General features: G+C 35.2%; 1 protein-coding gene across 37 annotated transcripts in view; it reads right to left on the bottom strand.

The window, feature by feature from the left end:
- CLASP2 (cytoplasmic linker associated protein 2) overlaps nucleotides 1-21,731 on the bottom strand; it is a 175,030-nt gene that overhangs the window by 134,447 nt on the left and 18,852 nt on the right. For 22 of the 37 annotated variants that reach the window (XM_072726306.1, XM_026016347.2, XM_026016352.2 and 19 more), the window contains exons 3-7: nucleotides 19,033-19,136; nucleotides 17,119-17,210; nucleotides 15,876-15,951; nucleotides 14,007-14,104; nucleotides 6,497-6,567 (exon numbers count right to left, since the gene is read on the bottom strand). In XM_072726306.1, the coding sequence (XP_072582407.1) occupies nucleotides 6,497-6,567; nucleotides 14,007-14,104; nucleotides 15,876-15,951; nucleotides 17,119-17,210; nucleotides 19,033-19,136 (441 nt within the window). Of the gene's footprint in view, nucleotides 1-1,660; nucleotides 2,406-6,496; nucleotides 6,568-14,006; nucleotides 14,105-15,875; nucleotides 15,952-17,118; nucleotides 17,211-19,032; nucleotides 19,137-21,731 lie in introns of those variants that run through there. The other 15 variants (XM_072726315.1, XM_072726319.1, XM_072726324.1 and 12 more) reach the window with 2 other exon arrangements.

The raw sequence follows: 21,731 nt of genomic DNA, 5'->3' as shown, positions 1-21,731 counted from the left end.
CATTTTTAAATAAAGGTGTATTGCTATACTTATCAATAAAATGCAATAAAAGTATTCCCATTTTGAAGAATAGAATGAGAAAGGTTTACCCTCTGAACTTTATAAAAGACTGTTGCTTTGATTTTTTTAAATGAGTACATTCCTAAATAGTCTGAATGTATTTATGTATTGCTTGAAATACGAAAAATTAAGCAAAAATACACTGATAGCCATTGACTTAATGTTTAATGTGATTTATGTTTAAGAAAGAAACAAAATCTAGATATGGCCCAAATCAAATTTAACATTTAGAGTTACCTGTAAATTAAGGTTTAAAACAGAAATAAATATATAAACTTGGCAATGCCCATAAATATACGAGAACTTAAATTGCTAATTTTGATGGACTTTGCCTTAAAAATTAGTTAAAATTATTTTCATAAGGACATCTAAAAGAGTTACGTAAATTCTTGGAATAAACCATTACAATATCAAATCAAAATATACCTAACAGTTTAAATGACTATTTACCAATATCATCATTTTGCATCCCATTACATTTGCATCCCATTCCTCATAGTTCCAAGGAGACAAACTCCTGAGAGAGAAGTCATATTGTCATAAGGAAAGATAAAACTGTGACATTTAAAACTTCCAAATACATACCAGTCTTCCTTAAGAACCTAGTGAAAATACACAGAATATTTTTGAGGAACTTCAAATTTCCCTTCATACATATCTCTGGCATTGATGATGTTATAAAGTTTACTTCTAAGCATATTTTAAAAAGCTCTAATAACAAAAAAAAATCATGCTCAGGTAGTTAGGGGTTATGAAGGACAATACTGAATGCAACTTAAGGTTCTAGATTTGGTTCTCGTTTGTTCTGTGCCTAGATCTAGGACTTATCATAGTAGCAAGCCTCAGTTTCACAATCTGTGCAATGGAAATGCCAAAATATTCCATATACTTATAGAATTATTTGTACCTGAGGAGTTAATGTAGACTAAGTATACTAAAGTACTCTGGAACAGTATAAAGCACTGTAGAAATATTTTTTAAATTATTATAATAAAACACTGGAAAAATCTATTTTTAATCAAATTATACCCTATATAGGATTTGTAAAAGAATAAATATTTTCTAGAGAACTATTTACTAGGGACACTGACAAATCACAAGCATGTTAATTAAAATAGTGTCTATGGCAAGCCATTTTGCTTCCTTAAATACTTTATTAATACAAGATTCTACTTGTTGTCATATACAACAGGAAAGATGATAAGCTAGCCAACCAAACCTTCCTGCAAAAGCTGTCATTCGTCTAAGAGCCATATTCCATATTCTCTCTTCAAAGCTTTTGCATATATTCCATGTTTCTTCCAATAACCCTTCCTATAGACTACCACAGACTGAGGGCTTGCTTGGGTTGCAAGGTAAACTGTCATATTTGCCAGATCCTATACAGACATATCAAGCAGAAAAGGATACTAAATGGCAAGCAAGCACACATGTGCATATATTCACACACAACTGTACACATACACACACACACACACACACACACACACACACACACAGTCTTTAGGAAGTAATACATTTCTCACACAGCAAATGATCGTCACTTTAAAAGGAAGTATATAACAACACAAGCACAAGAAGAAAAATAGATCTTACTCACCATCTCCCATAGCCATTCAGATGGTCCAGGGAGCTTTCTCAAACCGAGAGGTCAAACAGCACAGCAAATAAATGCTGCTCGGTGCCTGCGCCACTGGGCTCGGCCTGCAGCCTGCAGACACCCAGAGCACTGTGTGACCCAGGCCTCGCTGCAGCTCTGCACCGCAATAGCCAACAGCTGCTACTCCACTTCAAAATAAAAGTCTGGGGTCTTGCTGAAAATCCTTGTCTATTTAGCAGAACCTAGCAGAGCCTGATCAAGATTATTCTTTAACTACACATATGTGGTTATACACAGGTTACGGTGCTTCTCCTTATACTGGCTGCCTGAAATTTAATGTAAGAAAAGCTCGAGGAGCCAATAAATGCCATTCCACTAGGGGACTTTTAATGCAATCATCAAAACACAAGGCATGTGTTCAGCAATCATTTTCTGCTTCCCTAAAGATATCCATGTAATCAGTAGCGATCACATGATCTGATGGATTAACTGATTTGTGCCTTTTAAAAAAGGTTTTCATGCTTTTGTTATTACCTTTTAATATTTACAACAGAAGATTGCTAGAAGTGCACAAACAGGAATAGCCCAGTTTCCATGATTAACTGCTCTCATTATGCAGGAAGCATTTCTGGCTGCCGTAAACAAATCACGTCAAAGGCAGCCCATCAAAGGCTGCTCTGTGTGCGGACAGCAGAGCCACACGGAACAAAGCTTGCTTCTGGTAGAGACAGAACCTAGCCAGTGCGCAGCTGCAGGACACGGAGCACCCTCCATCCAAGCTGAACAACCATCAGCACATTGTCAAGCTTCGGGAAGCCCTGGGGCTAATAGTCACAAACAAACACGTTTTAAAATCAATGTAAGAAAAGGGCTGCTTTGCTTTTCACTAAAGTGTATGCTACAAGCATATAAAGAACTAGACTGCAAGTTACCTTATTTAGCCTCTTATAATCCAAGTATCAGGGTAATTTCAAAGCCTAATTTCTATGCTTTGTTTTATTGCAGCCTTCTAGAGCAATTTTTTTTCTAGCAACTGTTTCAAATATAGAAGTGGGGAAGCATTTTACAATGATTTCACTCCAAGACTTCATTAGGTCCTATGCACAGGAGACAAATGAGAATTTTGCATAGTTTTTTCACAGTGAAAGAGAAAAAGACTTACAGTCACAGCCACCAACACTGTTGGTGTTTACATCTCAGCTAGTGTAGGAGATGGTCTAGAAAGCTCCATGACAACAGGCCCAGACATAATCACAGGGGGCCTGCAACTCTCAGTCTTTTCCTTCCTCCAGGGCTGGTACTGCCTCCTTCCAGCCTTGATCTGATTAACTTTAAACTCAGTTATCTTCTAACAGCAGAGCTAATTCCACTGTACTCAGGGATTCTGCTCTAGATTACTTTACTTATTAATAATTTAATATTATTCAATATATAATAATTTAATATGAGAATTAAAGTCAGGCTTAGAAAACCCTCAAGATTAAAAAATGTGCATTTCTCCCTTTCCTAAACTAAATGATGTGCTCAAATCTCTAATTATGTGATTTACTTTGTGTCTTGAGTATGCTGAACTAGTTCTCTAGAGAATCAAGTCAAAGAGTTCAACCAAAACTTAAATCAAAAGAATATAGATATGGCAGTTATGAAAGAAATCAGAGACAAAAAGCATGAGATGTAAAATTGTGTATCGGGACATGCATAAGGGGATAAGAGGTACACTAAAGAGAAAAAAATATCTCTTATAAAGTTATACCTTAATAACAAATCCCCTGGGTTTTTTTTGTTTTTGTCTGTGTTTACTAAAATGATCTTTTCATCCCCAACCACTCTAAATCAATATATCGTAAGAAGTGTGATGCTTTAGGCATAGACGCTAAAAATTTTTATTTACCAAACAGAGAATATCATATGAAATAAATCTGAACTGAATGCCATGTTTGGGTAAACTCTTAACAATTTGCTTTGCACATGTACGCCAAGTGATAGAGAAGAGGTGCTACCTTCAAAGGCTCTCAGTCTGTTATATGCATGAACTATTTTCACAAGTTTTCATCTTGAGCTTTTATTTTACCCAGTAATGTTTTTCTGTTCTATAACTTTAAAGTTTTAGGTTGAGGGCACAATTACAATAAGCCAATAAGGGCTGAAAATTTTGTAGGGAAAAATCGTGGAGAAATTTAAAAAAGAGTATTACTTTGGGTACAAACTTTTTACCTTCAAATTGTTACTTACAAAAATTCGTTTTCAGTGTTCAATTGATAGATTTCTCTCCTATAAAAATTATTCAAAAATTATTCATTGTCTGGGGTTAGGATGACACATACCATAATGTTAGTGTAAATAATTTTTTCACTTAATTGTTTTCACTTAGCTGCAAGGATTTTAGGAATAATTTAAATTAGTTTCATTAAATTCATTAAACAAACGGTAGTTGTATTTTTTCCATTACTAACTGTAATCATTCTGGATATTCATTTGCTTACTTGTTTACAATCTATCTCCCTCCCTAGAATGTAGGCTCCCTGAGGCAGAAATTTTGTCTTCTTCACTGCTGTATGTAACATGATCTAATTTACATTTTAAATCACTCTTACTTCTGGGTAGAAAATAGATTCTAGAAGGCAAACATGGAATAGAAATCTATTGCAATAATCAGGTAAAAGCTAAAGACTTAGGGTGGTGTGTGAGCAGTGGACACAGGAAAAAAAATGAACAAATTTTGGATATATTAGGATTTCAAAGGTAAACCAAAGGGGAGATCAATTCAGGTTTGTACCCTGAGCTGATGATGGCAGCACTGGCTGAAATGGTAAACTGGGAGAAAAACAGATTTGAGGAAAAGGAAGAGACAACAGTTAAGCCTGAGATGCCTATTAAGCACCCCAAAGGAAATGTAATCGAGCCACAAGCTACTAAATCTAGAGCATAAGAGAGGTAAATAAGGGCCAGAATCACACATTTAGGAGTCAACAGCAAGTAGTCATGATTTAAAGCCTTTGGGCCGGATTACATTACAGAGAAAGAATACAGACAAGGGAGAGGAGAGACCTAGGCCCTGGGACTTGCCAATATGATAAATAGGCTTCCCTTTTCTATTCTCTTCCCTTATTAATGAATCCATTAAAGTATTTTTCAGTGACAGCATAGTATTGTCATCAAAAACACCCTGATCTATTTCTATATCCCACTGTATGACTATTAAACTTTAACATTCACATTTGACCACAGTTAGAATATTCAGCATAATCTCCAATACATAAAGTCTCTGAAGACTCTTTCCAAGAGAAATAAATGCCAGATACTGACCCCAAACCTCCTGTTTATGGAGAAACGAGAAAAAGAAATGGGAGCTAAGAGAACAGGGAATGTAAAACCTTCTATTTTGAAGGTAACAGAAATAACCTCACAAAAAGACAGCACTTTCAAAATAAACCATGTCCAAGTAATAAATACCTTAAATTTATAATACACATTTTAACTTTTTTCTTAGAGTTGTAGCCACATAATCAAATACACAAATGAGAACGCACTATAAATGGAATGAAAACACAGTAATCTCAATCCAGGAAATTTAGATTAAATTTAATCTTCCTGCTGTTTCTGGTTTCTATGGAAATAGAGGTAACTGCTGGAAAAATTAGGATAAGGTACTCAGAACACCTTCTATTCAGAGAAGAGTGAGAAACAGCTGGCAGTCAGGGTGAGGACTGTTGCACTGAAGTCAGTTTACGCTTCTGGAACTAAGTTTAGATTAGGGTAGACACAAGCTTTTTAACACTGAACTGTCATTCCATCTGCCTTCCTGAAACACAATAAGGCTCAGTCTTGGTTTAATAAAAAAGAACTAAATTATATTAACTAGTTCTTCCATTATTTGACTACACAACTCACACACCAATTTTCCCCCCAATATCAGGTGTATTACTAAGGTAACCACACTCTATTTATTTTTAAAGATTTATTTATTCGAGAGAGAGCTTGAGCATGCGTGGGGGGGAACAAAGGGAGAGAGAAGGGGAAGAAGATTCTCATTGAGTTTAGGGCTTTGAGATCATGACCTGAGCCAAAATCAAGAGGCTGATTGATGCTTAGGAGACTGAACAACCCGGGTTCCTTCTCTCCCACTCTCTTTAATAGGAACCTACTTTCCTAGGTGGAAAAAACACCTGTACTATTTTTGGAAAAAGAATATATTCTTCACATATATGGCTAAAAATGAAAAGTCGTGGTAAATGCCACCCACTAAAACCAAACATAATCTAGCAACCTTACAAAAAGAAGAGCAACCACCAAATTGAGTAAGTGCCAGATACTAACCCGAAACAACCTTGTATTCTAAATTGGTCTCATATCAGTTGAGAAACCAAAGATGATCAGATCATGCTGATGAAGTTTCTACATGTAAGTCTCTTCACCAATATCATCACTGAGAGTCTACACATAGGTGTCATAAAGCCCATCAATCCCAAAACTTTTACTAAAAACAACTAAGACAATTACTTTTGGAATGAAAACATTTTATGCATGGAACATGGAAAGCAAGAGAGTCAACGTATCTTCAACCCAGAAGCTACAAAAATTAGGAAAAGAACCGTATCATTTTACACAATTGATTCAAAATTAAATTTTCAGTTACTATAAAAGAGTCAGAGAATAGGTAATAATTAGCAGGATGTAAAGACTCTATTATTATATCCTAACTAAAGTTCAAGCCACAAAATCAAATCTGTTGAATCAGTGACATAACAGTTGACTTGAAAACATGTTTTAGTACCTAAAACTTTGCTAAACAATCTTAGAAATGTTTGAGAACTGAAATAACATAATTATTCTTACCTTTGTAGACACTCAAAATCATGCCGCCTGAATTTTGCACTTCATCAAATTTGGCAAAAATCATCTCTAATCTGGAAATAAAGAACACATTTGGTTTTTTTTGTTTTTTTTTTTCACATTTGTTTTTATACAGTTTTTGTTAAATTTTTTTTAAGATCTTATTTATTTGACAGAGAGAGGGCGCGCACAAGTTGGGGATGGGGGGGCGGACAGGGAGAAGCAGACTCCCTTGTGAGTAGGGAGTCTGATGTGGGGCTTGATCCCAGGACCCTCGGGATTATGACCTGAGCCGAAGGCAGATGCCCAACCATCTGAGCCACTCAGGCGCCCTTTATATACAGTTTAAATAGAAACAATTTCCTTAATCACTTCCCTGAGAAAAATAAGTTCAGGGATTCAGTTAGTTTTATACAATTCTCTTTTTAATTACCTCACTTACTAAGAGAAAACACAAAGCCCATCCCTCTTAAGTAGAGAAGCAGCCAAACACAGGCAGTTATCTACGTGCAGTTTCATAAAATTATGAAATTGTTTCATAATTTCATAAAATTATTTCTCCAAACACATCAAAAATACATTAGCTACAATCTTATAATAAATCTACTGAGTCACCAAGACATCTTTAAAAAGTACATAAAATCAGGCAACATAAGGAAAACATAAAAACAATGAAATATAAAATGCTAGAAACTAAATGAGAAGGATATAACTGATAATTTGATATTTTCTCTACTAATTGACTTTCAATTACTGCTTCTGATTATATTCAGAATTACTTTCTATATTTCTGCTATCATTTTTTTTTTTTAAGTTAAAAATGTGTTTCTTTGCCGGGACACCTGCACCCCGATGTTTCTAGCAGCAATGTCCACAATAGCCAAACTGTGGAAGGAGCCTCGGTGTCCATAGAAAGATGAATGGATAAAGAAGATGTGGTCTATGTATATAATGGAATATTACTCAGCCATTAGAAACGACAAATACCCACCAATTTGCTTCGACGTGGATGGAACTGGAGGGTATTATGCTGAGTGAAATAAGTCAATTGGAGAAGGACAAAGATTATATGATCTCATTCATTTGGGGAATATAAAAAATAGTGAAAGGGAATAAAGGGGAAAGGAGAAAAAAATGAGTGGGAAATATCAGAAAGGGAGACAGACCATGAGAGACTCCTAACTCTGGGAAACGAACAAGGGGTGGTAGAAAGGGAGGTGGGCGGGGGGTGGGGGTGACTGGGTAACGGCACTGAGAGGGGCACTTGATGGGATGAGCACTGGGTGTTATTCTGTATGTTGGCAGATTGAACACCAATAAAAAATGAATTAAAAAAAAACTTAACTGTTAGAAAAAGATCCTAAGCAATTAAAGAAATTCAGAATACATTAAAACCAAAAAAAAAAATGTGTTTCTTATTACAAAAATAAAGTCATTAGTATAGTCATTATAAAAGAAAACTAGGAAATATAATTAGGAAGAAGAAAAAACCTAAACCCCAATCCCACCATCCAATTTTTTAAACTGTATGCTTTCTGATGGTTTGTATTTATATATAAATTTTCTTTAGATCAAAATGGGATCATGCTGACAGCAGTAGTTTTTAGTTTGCTTTGCCTTTACTTTCCTATATATCATGCTATTATTGATTGATTGACTGATGGATTTGAGAGAGAGAGAGTACTGAGCACAGGAGGGGAAGGAGGGGCAGAGGGAATGGGAGAGAGAATCTCAAGCAGGTTCCACACTCAGTGCAGAGCCTGACATTGGGCTCAATCTCAGGACCTGAGCAAAAATTAACTAACTGAGCCACCCAGGCACCCCTATGCTATGATTTATTCTTAAAGTTATGACTTAGAGATGTGGAGAAGGGAAGAGGGCCACTGTCATTTTTTTTTTAAGATTTATTTTTATTTATTTATGATAGACATAGAGAGCGAGAGAGGCAGAGACACAGGCAGAGGGAGAAGCAGGTTCCATGCCAGGAGCCCAACACGGGACTCGATCCCAGGACTCCAGGATCGCGCCCTGGGCCAAAGGCACGCGCAAAATGCCAAGCCACCCAGGGATCCCTGTCATTTTGTTTTTAATTGCCAGATATTCTCTGTCTTACCCTTGTTTCTTTCACAGCATCATTTCTACAACCTTAGTTATTAGCCCTTGATCCATATCCTGTCATTTCTTGCTTGTAAACTGAAGATGCAGATATTTTTTTGTCTTAAAAATACATTTTTTCCTCCTAGGAACTCATCATAATGTGATTTCTAAACCTTAGCCTCCCCCTTCTACCCCTGCTGAATTCAACAAATAAAAATATTCACACATGTGAAAGCACATACTTCAGTTTAAAGACACAGGTTAATGAATGAATGAATGAATGAATGAATGAATGAATGAATAAATAAAGACACAAGTTGCTTCATCCTACAGAGTAGTATCTTCCAGAGAGTTGAGCAGACACCAGACAAGTTGCCCAGGACAAGACTGGACAAGATGAAATGGGAGAAGGAACACTGGAACTGGAAGGTGGGACCTCAGAATGAAGATCACACAGGCCAGAAACAGAAAGGAGAGGATCCAGGAGAGCTCTCTGGGGAAAATTGCAGAACAAGATGTTAAGAAGCATGAAATTGGGATCCCTGGGTGGCGCAGCAGTTTGGCGCCTGCCTTTGGCCCAGGGCGCGATCCTGGAGACCCAGGATCGAATCCCACGTCGGGCTCCCGGTGCATGGAGCCTGCTTCTCCCTCTGCCTGTGTCTCTGCCTCTTTCTCTCTCCCTCTCTCTGTGTGACTATCATAAATAAAAAAATAAAAATAAAAATAAGAAAAAAGAAGCATGAAATTAAGAATTAGAGTAGCAAAATGAGAGTAAGAAACTGAGCAAAGAAAGCTCTGAGAGAAGAGAACTGGTAAGGAACTGAGTGAAGTGGGCAAATAAAACATACAGGTCCTTAACTGAGCTACCCAGGTACCCCAGGGAAAAAAATGCTTAATTATTACTTTAAAACTATTTGACTCAATGGCTTTATAAATAATACTTAAGTTCAGCTATTTTAATAAAGAATGTTCTTGATATAAATAAGGGTGGACAAAATCAGAAATTCTACCCTAAAGGGCTATATCCAACAGGAAATTTGGAAATCACCAAGGGAGCAGCATTTAGTAGGCAGAAATACCCTTCAGAAAATTAAAGTGAGAACATAACTACTATATGATAAAAGATTATAGTTTTCAAATAAATGCAATATCCCGTATAAAGCTATGAGAATAAATGTTAGGGAAAAAGGGAAACAGTGCAACAATCATCTAAAGAAATGGGTATAAACCAAAATTCATTCATATTTTACCTTATGAAAGTTTTAGACTCAAAATACTACCTACAAAATAATGAGGTCACATGCTAAAAGGATGGAAAACACTTGTATGCTTGAATAAGCAAAGCTATCACACCCTGTACCCTCTCGTTCCCTACTAACTGGTAGAGAAGCCTCATGGAGAAGAACAGAACCAGAGCATGGAGGAAAAGAACTGTAGCCTAGGAGTCAGAAAGCCTCAGCTTCTCACCAACTACCAGTCACTGCTCTGGTCTCAGAATCCTTATCTGCCAACTGACTCACCACTTAGTGGTCAGAGAAACCATACATAAGAAGGGACAGGGTTAATAAATCATTGGCTTATTTCAGTAAGAACATCAAAAGTGTAGGCTATCCATGTATGATAAAGTTCCTAGGAGACTGATTCTGATGGGGGGGGAAATCAGTTAAGGAGTTTCCTCTAACAACTAAAATTATTTAAAAAACATAACTTAAGAAGAAAGAAATATTATAGGCTAATCTTATTTTGAGCATAGGTGCAAAAATCCTAAATACATATATGGACACTTAATTTATAATAAAAGAAACACTGAAGAAAGATGTTTTCAATAAGGGATGCTAGTCAAATAGCTACTCAAAGGGAAAAAAAAAAATGTGTCTAGGGCAGCCCAGGTGGCTCTGCAGTTTAGCGCCTCATTCAGCCCAGGGTGTGATCCTGGAGACCTAGGATCAAGGCCCACATCAGGCTCCCTGCGTGGAGCCTGCTTCTCCCTCTGCCTGTGTCTGTGCCTCTCTCTCTCATGAATAAATAAATAAAATCTTTTAAAAAAAAATGTGTCTGAACCCCTATCTCACACCATTTTCAAAGAAAATATCACGTGGACTATAAATCAAAATGTGAATAAAACTTCAAGACAGTTACCCAGAGAATGTCACAAAGATTTCTTAAACTGGGCAGAGAAATTTCTAATCATAAAGGAAATGACTGAAAACTACATCAAAATTAAAAACTTATGTACATTAAAAGACATCACCAAGAAAATAAAAAGGCAAGTCACAAGGGGAGAAGATATCTGAAACATATGCATAGCTAACAATGACTTGTATCTAGAATGTATTTTAGAAAGTCCTACTAATCAATTTTTAAATGACAGACCACCCAATTTTTAAAAATTGGCAGGAGATCTGAAAAGACACTTTAAAAGAACATACCCAAATGGCTGATAAATACACAAAATGGTTCTCTTCCTTATTAGTAATCAGAAAAATGTAGATTACCACTATAATGATAACACATGTACCAGAAACTTAAAATTAGTAAGTTAAGACTAAATACTAAATGTCAATGAAAATGCAGAATAATAGAACTTGCAAACAGGGCCAGTGAGAATATCAGTGGGTACAATCACTCTGGAAAACTGTTTGTCAATATCAATTATAGGTAAACATACCATATGGCCCAGCAATTCCACCCTTAGATACATTCCAGGAGACGAATACATAGGTACACAAAAAGACAGGTACAAGAATGTTATTTATTTACTTATTTATTTATTTTTTAAGGTTTCATTTATTTATTTGAAGAAAGAAAATGAGTCAGGAAAAGGGGCAGAGGGAAGAGGAGAAGCAGCCAGCCACTCCCACCCCCCCACCCCCCACTGAGCAGGAAGCCCGATGTAGGGCTTGATCCCAGGAACTTGGGGTCACGACCTGAGCCAAAGGCAGACACTCAAAAGACTGAACCACCCGGGTGCACCAACAAGAATATTTTTTAATACCATTATTCACAAAAAAAGCAACAAACTGAAAATAACTCACAAGTCCATCATTAATATGGATTCATAAAGTAGGACTTATTCATAAAATGGAAAACTAAATGGCAAAACCCAACAACCCAAATGACTTAAAACAACAACAACAACAACAACAACAAGGGGCACCCAGGTGGCTCGACTGGTTGAGCAACTAACTCTCAGTTTCGGCTCAGGTCATGATCTCAGGGTCATGGGATTGAGCCCTATGGTGAGGTGGGCTCCAAGCTCAACAAGGGGGTGGGGGGAGGGGTGGTACTGCTTGAGGATCATCTCCCTCTGTCCCTCCCCCTGCTCTGTCTCTCAAATAAGTAAATAAATCTTTAAAATATAATAATAATGTTAACTGAAAAAGACCAGACACAAAAGAACACATACTATATGATTCCACTTACATAAAATTTAAAAATTCAAGAATTAAGAAAGATTTAGGGAGGCTTGTGGGTGATTTTAATGTTCAACTTCGCTACCTATGTGGTGGACACATGGGAGTATTCACTTTGTGATAAATTTACACAGCTGCATACTTATGATTTACATACTTTTCTGTATGGATTTAATACTTGCATAAAATTATAAAATTATTTAATAAAAATAATTTCAGTAGAACATTTAAAATATATAATATATATATGTACATATATACACTCTTACACATAAATACATTATGCTAACATCATTTCTTTCATTCATATAAGATGATGTAGGATTTACTCAAATGAAATTGTTAGCCCCGGAAATAGAAAATGAATGAATAAGTAAATAAAATGTATATTTAATGGACAATTACTGAAAAATAATTGGTATTGGAAAATACTACATGGTAAGAGAGACAGCCAGGTATAATGAGTCATAACAGAACATACTACTACCTCTGAAGTAGCCTTGCATCTCCTGACACCCTGCCCCCTACTACCAAAAATCTAATCAAGCCTCCAGATCCAACTACCAATTTATAGGATATAAAGACAGAAGGATATGTTAAACCATATCACAGAAAAAGAATTAGCAATATTCAGAATATGGGAAACTTTACAAGATAAACTACCTGGCTTATTCAACAAATAAACACAAGAAAAAAAAGCATTGGAGGTATATAAAGATTCAAAAAGACTTATAAGAACATATCAACTAATTGTTGGACTGTATTTGGATCCTGATTCAACCAAACCTAAAAATATATACACAAACTTATGACGTTTATGAAACAACTGGAAGTTTGAATGCTGACTGGATATTGGATTTACAGATCTGCGAAAAGATTTAAGTTGTGATGATAGTATTATAGTTGCGATTTAAAAAAAAAAAAACTTTTTTTCATTTAGAAATGTACTGAATTACAGATGAAATATTATGAATAGGGATTTGCTTCAAAATAATACAGGATAGGAATAAGTTGGTAAGACTATAACATACAAAACTGGCCACGAGTTGTTAATTATTGAAGCTGGTTAACGGGCACATGAAAGTTCATTATACTATTGTCTACATCAGTAGATGTTAGAAATTCTCCATAATGGAAAGTTTTAAAAAATCTTTTCAAGCCCCCCTTAAAACAGGAACTAAAATTTGATTACAAAAAATTTAGTTGGAATAATATTTAATAAAAATAGTAACTCTGAGAAGTACTAAAGAAAAAAAAGTATCTTTGGAAAAAAATGTTCTGATATATGAGAAGCCCATCAATAGGATTTTTACTGATCTGACCAAAGCTATTGTACTCAGATATTTTGAATTTTCTTTTTATTTGACTAGATTTTTTTTTAATTTTTATTTATTTATGATAGTCACACAGAGAGAGAGAGAGGCAGAGACACAGGCAGAGGGAGAAGCAGGCTCTATGCACCGGGAGCCCGATGTGGGATTCGATCTCGGGTCTCCAGGATCACGCCCTAGGCCAAAGGCAGGCGCTAAACCGCTGCGCCACCCAGGGATCCCTTTTTTGACTAGGTTTTAAGACTAGTGACTAATTCTTTTTTTTTTTTTTTTTTTTTTTAGTGACTAATTCTTATACAGCTTTCTGTCATCCAGTTTGTGTGATACCTTTCAACAAGAGGCACTCAAAAAATATTTACGTAATGAATAGATTAATATTTTTACCAAATTCTTGTTCAAGCATCTTTCAAATAATTATTAGTGCCTGGTATCAAAAGACAGTTTACTGGATGGTATTTAATTAAATATTAAATAATATATGAGTAAATAACCAAACAATGTCCAAAAAAATTACAGGATATAAAGAACTTTTTAAACAGTGATAACCTATATATCTTTTTGTATTCTGTGAATTTCAAAACATTTCAGAAAATTGAACCTATTGAAAATAAACATATGAAATTAAAACTCTTAAAATCAGCATCAAAGAAAAACAAATTTAGCATGACTTACCTAGCAGGAGGAATTCCTCTCTTAAACAGATCCACCCTCACTCTCTCTCCCACATGTCTATAAATCTCCACCATAGCCAATACTGCAGCATCTCTCACCTGCCAAAGAATTCAGAGCTTAAACTTAGATGAGACATAATCAAATACTTCACCTCAAGGCATCATTATAACTTGAAGTTCTCAGTTGGTTTTAATGTCTCTAAAACTCCTGAGAGATTCTGGCAGGTCATTAACAAAAACGAAGAGGACTTGCTATGAAAACTCTAGGGAAACTTTGTAAAAATCTAAGAAACACATACATAAAAGTTACCAATGTGGCTTTTTAAAAATCTTCTATTTGTATTAAGACTGCTTAAAGAATTGCCAATAACTGTATGAATACAAATCATTATTGTGGTTAACATACTTTCCTGAAATAAAACTGTCCTTCAAGAATATGGTCTGAACTCAACACCAGTGTTCACAGGATCATTATTCACAATAGCCAAAAGGTGAAACAAACCCAAATCTCCACCAATGGATGAATGTATGAACAAAATGTGGTATACACACATACAATGGAATATTATTCAGCCTTAAAAAGGAAGGAAATTCTAACATGTGCTATAACACAGACAAACCTTGAAGACATTATGCTATGTTAAATATGCCAGATTCAAAAGGACAAATTGTATGGTTCCACTTTCATGAAGTACCTAGAGTAGTACAATCATATAGAAAGAAAATAAAATGTGGTGGCCAGGAGCTGGGAGTTGGGAAGATTGGAGAGTTATTGTTTAATGGGTATGGAGGCTGGGAAGATGAAAAAGTTCTGGAGATGGATGGTGGTGATGGTTGTACAACAGTGTGAATGTACTTAATGTAAATGAATTGTACACTAAAAATATAACTGGAATGGTAAATTTTATGTTGTGTATATTTTACCACAATTTAAAAAAAATGTGGACTCAAGACAAGAATTTGGAAGACAGCTCTAGTTTCCTTGCACAGCTCATTGTCAAAGAGCAGATAAAGAGATAGTAGAACTCTCTTCAAACTCCAGAGGCAGAGCTAGGGCCTAATAGTAAGGAAAACTATCCAGGGTTATTCCAAATGCCCAAGTTATGCGAAAAAGGTTATAGTCAAGATTCAACTTCAACAGGATGGACAAGACCTAGAATATACCCCTGTATTATGCCTATAGCATACATGGCTCAGGTAAAGAAATTTCTAACAAGTAATACACCACTGGTACAAATACCCTCTGTTAATTAGGGTTATGACTATTGCAAAAAGTAGTTGTTATGCACTACATTCAGGAATGTAGGCTGACAATCTGTCCTCACAATTAACATGTAGGAAGACTATAGAAAGGAATCCAGGCTCTTTGTCATTCAATCTTTCTTTTTTTTTTTTTAATTTTTTTTAATTAATTAATTTATTTATTTATGATAGTCACAGAGAGAGAGAGAGAGAGAGGCAGAGACACAGGCAGAGAGGCAGAGAAGCAGGCTCCATGCACCGGGAGCCCGATGTGGGATTCGATCGCGGGTCTCCAGGATCGCGCCCTGGACCAAAGGCAGGCGCCAAACCGCTGCGCCACCCAGGGATCCCTCATTCAATCTTTCAAACACAAAAACTATCCTTTTAGTTCCATATATCCTTAATATTAGCCAAACGAGTGACAAACTTAGGCAACTCATGTGAATATTAAAGTGTTCTTAGAGAGTAACTTTGGTGGATTTTAAAAGAAAAAAATGAGGTGAAATCTTGACTTCACTACCCTCCCTCCCTCCACCCTCCTTTTTTTTTAAATGAAGTAATAAGGGCACTAGAAAAGAAGAGGTAGCCAAAAAAATTAGTCAATGCTTGAATGTAAGTAAAATTTTACCTTACTGTTGGAATCTTCAAATAGGATACACAAATGTGGTACCAACTTGCTGAGGGCTAGTGGCTGAGTCCCAAAACTAAATGTAATTTGAAACAGAAATAAAAGAGAATTTGGTTTTAATCCAACAGTAAACAAAATATCCTTATACTTTCTTCTTGTCTGTATCAATAAGACAAATATGGTGGAAAGCATGGGTACACATCACTAAAACATGAAGGACATGAGACACAAGCAAAAACTAATTCTAAACAATGTGACATATGCAAACTTGAAAAATCATGACTGACAATGAAAACTGTCAACACATGATCCAACAGAACAAAATGTTCAACCAATGACACTCTTGAACCTAGCAACCTATGATCACTCATAAAAATTGGAGCTTTTGCTTTAAGAGTGATTTTTTTAGACACTGGGTCTCAAATAAATTTGCATTCCAATAAAACCTTTATTTATGCTTATTAATATTTTGATGAGGTCATGGGTTGAAAGCAAATGACAGGAGAGCCAAAAACCATGAAAATTGTGCAGAACTGAATGCACTTACAAGCTCTAGATGGCAGAAAGGATCATAGAGGAGTAAAAGAAAATAAATGAAGGTATAGTTAGAAAAAAGGAAGTAACACTACAGGAAAAGTTGAAAGCTACTATATATCACCTATCTTGTTGCATAGAACTTGACCAAAAAATCCAGAAAGAGAAAAAAAAGCACTAGTTTACAACTTCTTCAGACTGGAATTCTGAGCTCTGTGGCTCTATGCTGTCAGAGCTCTGCATACTGCTACCTGATTCACTGGCTAGTTATCTGGAAGAGTCTTGTTCAGTCTATGATTTTTAGAACAGTCTACCCACAGTGGTCTAGAAAACATGGGTTGGGGGAAATGGCTACAATATCTGAAATACCACTGAGTTAACTAAAAACAATTCCAAACTGGGCCCAGAATAGAAGCATATCCTAAGTTCTGTCAATGTATCTTATATGACCATCTATTTTGGGTAGAAATTATCAACTGACTCAAGAAAAAGAAACATTTATCACTAGTAATTTAAAATTAATATACACATAAAAAATTAACAGCTAAAGACATCAAATCAAATAAAAACTCTCATACCAGAGATCAATTCATAACTACTCAAAATGTTATTTCCATAGTTTTCTTCAAGCTTTACGAAATGAGTATTGCTTTTCCCTTTCAGAAAAATGAAAAACAAGATGGCTATTTTCAATAATCATAAAACTTACATGTTTAAGGTTTCAATAAGACACAGACACACGCCTTCTCGAGATCGAAAATTCTTGTGCTTAAAACCAGAAGCCAACTGTTCCCAAATGTACTATTCCAAAGAAAAGAAATATAACACAAAATTAAATTACTCATGTTATAACCTTTTTTAATTCCCAACCTTATCACCAACCTTAATGATAACTGAATTTTCCCATCAGACTTTATTTCTCTATAAGCTTTTCTAAGCCAAATTTGTACTAATGTTGCTCTCATTCAAGTGTCTTAATCACATTTTTAGTTTTTATTTAGTTATTGTTCACTTTAGAATCAATTATTCTCAGAAAAACCATGTCCAATTCTAAAAACCTTAGAATTTCCATGGACATAGAATTCTTTCTAAGCTTTAGAAACCTCCCAACAACAATGCTACCATTATAAGCCCAGTAGTCCAGTAAGTATTTGAAAGGTCCAATGTTGCCTAGCAACTACTCCACACTGTCACATGGAACAGGCTTTTTCAACATTTTATAATTCACGCTTTTCTTGCTTTAGCCTGTTAACCAAGTACAAAAACATTATTTGGTAAAAGTCATCTTATTGCTCCCTACTATAATTCTCTTTCATAAAAAGTATACATATCTATACAGATAATTCACAGTAATTATAAGAACTTGGGGCAGGAAGGAATCCAACGTTATTCTTCTAAACACATAGCCAATTGTCTCAATCCTTTCTCCACATATAGAAACATCATCCTTAGCATTTATTAAATTCATGTGCGCACACACACACCTCTTCCTGGACTCTTTATTCAGTTCTACTAATATTTCTTTTTCTGCCAAATATTCTGGAAGGTAACTTGGAAGTTTACTCAGTAAATCTTAAATGTGAATAACCTGATGCAGGAATAACATCTCTGGAACACTATTCTATATAAATACTTATATTTATGTCCAAAGACACATGTATAAGGATGTTCCTATGGAACTGTTTATAATAGCACATCAAAAATGAGTTACAATTTAACCATCAAACAAGTGTTATAGGATACCCACCAAATTATTAACAAGGACTTCTTTCAAGGTATAAAATATCTGGGCAAACAGTTTATTTTTACAATTTAAAACTCTGAATTTTTTCAAAGCATATGTAGTATGTATTATAATTTTAAAAATGTATTTTAGGTAATGACCATAATATCACTGTATATACTGTAAATTCTGATTTTTTTTCTACTTAACATGAGATACTCTTTAAATCTTTGTTTACGTGTCAATTTATTGTCGCACCTTTTTTTTTTTATTTTAAGTAGGCTCTGCACCCACCCCAGCACAGAGCTTAAACTCACAACCCTGAGATCAAGAATTAGATGCTTAATCGACTGAGTCACCCAGGGGCCCCTTTTGCTCTCCTTTCAAAATATCTCCATAAGGGCTAATTTTTCCTACTATATTCATAAAACACAAGTCAGTGTCATAGAATATATGCTTTATACAATTAGCAACCACTTGTTCAAATAAAAAAAATTTCTTCTTGTTGCTGTAAAAGTTGCACAAATTAATATAACATTCAGTAGCTCTCAAAATGAGCTTTCTCTCTAAATACTATATTATCTGTAGGTAGGAAAAATAGAAAATCCTGAAGAATAATATAATCACCATAGTGTCCAAGAGAATCTCTGAGTTAGTTAGCTTTGTAAAAGATGTCAAAGAGTAGAAAATAGGAAAAAGAAAAGCAAAAAAACCCAAAAAGTTAAATATTAACATTTTATCTTAAATTTTAAATCCTTTAAACAATTAACAACAATTCACCGTTTAAAATTTCAGCTTTCATGTCCCTTGGAGCTTCAATGACTTGCTGTGATTACCAGCTGTCTTTACGTATATCTCATCACTGATTAGCAAAATCTAAATTTGAAAATGAAGGCCTACCATAGGTGGTGCTACTTGATCCATTAACTTCAATATCAGAGTCTGAGCTTCATCTCGAACTTTGTCTTTGGCATCTCCCATTCTATCTATTAAAGCTACAATAACTAGAAAAAGGCAGAAAAAGAGAGTAAATATTTATAATTTACCTCCATTATAAGCTATATTTTACAAAATTATAAACACCTTGTTTCCATAAATGAAAAGTTAAGGGGTAAGCAAATTATTTTACTTGTAAGTCTAATCAAAAGTAAAGGAGAAGGAAGTTTCAAAAGCACATATACTACATGATATCCACTTATGATAAATGTTCAAAAAACAGGCAAGACTAAATATTATCCTATTTAGAGATGTGTATGGCTAGTCAAGCTCTATACACCAGCAAGGGAATGGTTATCTAAAAGGTCATGTCAGTGGTTATCTCTGGTAGAGGGAGGGAGGTGTCATCAGGAATGCAGAGGCAGTATCTAAAATGACAGAGTTCTAGTTGCCTGGGCTGGGCACAAGCAGGTGTTAGTTTACAATTACATGTTTGATATACACTCTTATGTATGTATGACATATTACTCAACTGACAAAAATAAAAGCCTCGGCCCCTGGGATAGAGGTTTTTCTATGTCTAAGACTGTGGCACCATTTCATGAAAGGAGGTGGGAAAGGCAGGTGAATGTCCATTCTTGAAGAGTTTTCACAAAAAAGGTTTCTGAAACTATATATCAATAAAGCACCAAAAAGAAATCACATCTATTGAGAGGCAGCGTGAAGGGAAAGGGAGGGAGTAGCTAGAACTTAGAGGGTAACAGGTTCTAAAGTCCACTCACAGGGCAAAAATACCTCACAGTCAAAATTGTCTTTCTGCAATCCCTTGAATTACCATTGCTCCTTGTGTGGTGTTAAAAGGCACATGGCAACAATATCTGATCGGCTTTTGTCTTTACATCCTCAACCCATAAATGTTTGTAGCAGTACTCACCTCAGAAGATGACTGAAAATTTAAAAGAGAATAAATTTAAACAATTAAGAGTGAAGGGCACTGAGTAAGCGCTCTCTCTGTGTGTCACCTACCACCTCCATCATCCCTACCATCATCCTGCATATTCAAAGGCAAAGAAATTAACTTTAGTTTCTCTTTTGACAGATAGCTATGGCCTTCCTTTCCCTGAGGCAATGAAGGCTGAGGCCTCTTTTATTTTATTTTATTTTTTTTAATAATTTTTATTTATTTATTTATGATAGTCACACAGGAAGAGAGAGAGAGAGGCAGAGACACAGGCAGAGGGAGAAGCAGGCTCCATGCACGGGGAGCCCGACGTGGGATTTGATCCCGGGTCTCCAGGATCACGCCCTGGGCCAAAGGCAGGCGCCAAACCGCTGCGCCACCCAGGGATCCCCTGAGGCCTCTTTTAAAAAAGGGAAGAAGAAATGAGAGAGAAAGGGATTTTCTCTCATTTATTTATAAACAATTATAATTAAATGTGTATATAATTTGATGCAAATATGTTCTACAATATAACGTCTACAATACAACAACAAGACTAATGTAATAATAATAAACAACAATACTTAAGGAAAAAAGAAATTAATTATTTTTGGAAGGAAATTCAACTAGAGTGAGAAGCCCACTATACCAGATGGAATGATATCCAAAAACCTAAGTTTAATCAATGAAATGACTGTGTAAGAAAAGAGTCCTTGTTATAAAATCATAAGCCTAATCATGAAGCAACTGAAGTACCTATCAGTTGGATTAATATAAACACTTCTCATCTTGCTTAGATGTATTATTAACATCAGAGAAAATCATTGACATCTGTAGGATTGGCTATTGTGGGACTCTGGTTCTGATAGCTTCTGAGAGGCAGACGATAGTAATAAATACTTAATAATGTTAAAATACTATTATGTACTAAGCTTGGAATTATCTCATGTCATCTTCATAACAATTCTATGAAATAGACTAGGCCCATTTGATAGAGAAGACCCAAAGGGATTAAATGCTTTGCCCAAAATCACACATAGAGCAAGCTGAAACCAGGATTTAAATAATCCACACAATTAGGTCCCAGTCATAACTATTTCTACTTACTTGTAACTGAGGTGTTCTCTCTGTGTATGTTTTTTAATAATCACACAACAGTAGTATGAAAAAAAATAGCCACTTCATTCCTGAGAGGAGGAATTTAACTCCAAATAGAAAATTAAAATGTTAGCCCAAACAAGGGCTCACTTCAATATGAAAAACTTAAATTTTATAAAAAATAAACAAAAAGTTTCACACTACATAAACTTTTTATTAGTTATTAAACAAAAAAATCCGTGAATTTTTTGCATTAGAATTCCTTTTTAACACATACTCTCTTGGTGTCAAGCAGAGTAAGATTTTATTCCTAGCTCTACCAGTTATTAATTATGCAAAACAGTAAATTTCTCTGCATTTCAAACTTTCCTTGTCCATAAGATAAGGACGGATACAGGCCTATACCTCACATGGCTAGTGAGAGGATGAAGTAAAACTGGTAAAAAAGACTTGAGTTAAGCCCATAAGCTTTGGAAGAGTCAACAGTTTAAGTCCTAAAGATCTGTATATAATATAATGACCACTGAATTTTACCATTCAACATGATGAATATTCAAAAGATAATTATGGGAATCCAAAACAGAGCTTTTTACCCTATAGATGGTAAAAACTTGTTAAACAGATG

This window comes from Vulpes vulpes, chromosome 11 (genome assembly GCF_048418805.1).
Source record: "Vulpes vulpes isolate BD-2025 chromosome 11, VulVul3, whole genome shotgun sequence".
NCBI lineage: Eukaryota > Metazoa > Chordata > Mammalia > Carnivora > Canidae > Vulpes > Vulpes vulpes.
Note: the sequence above shows the minus strand (reverse complement) of the source record. Positions and strands in the feature narration are given on the sequence as shown.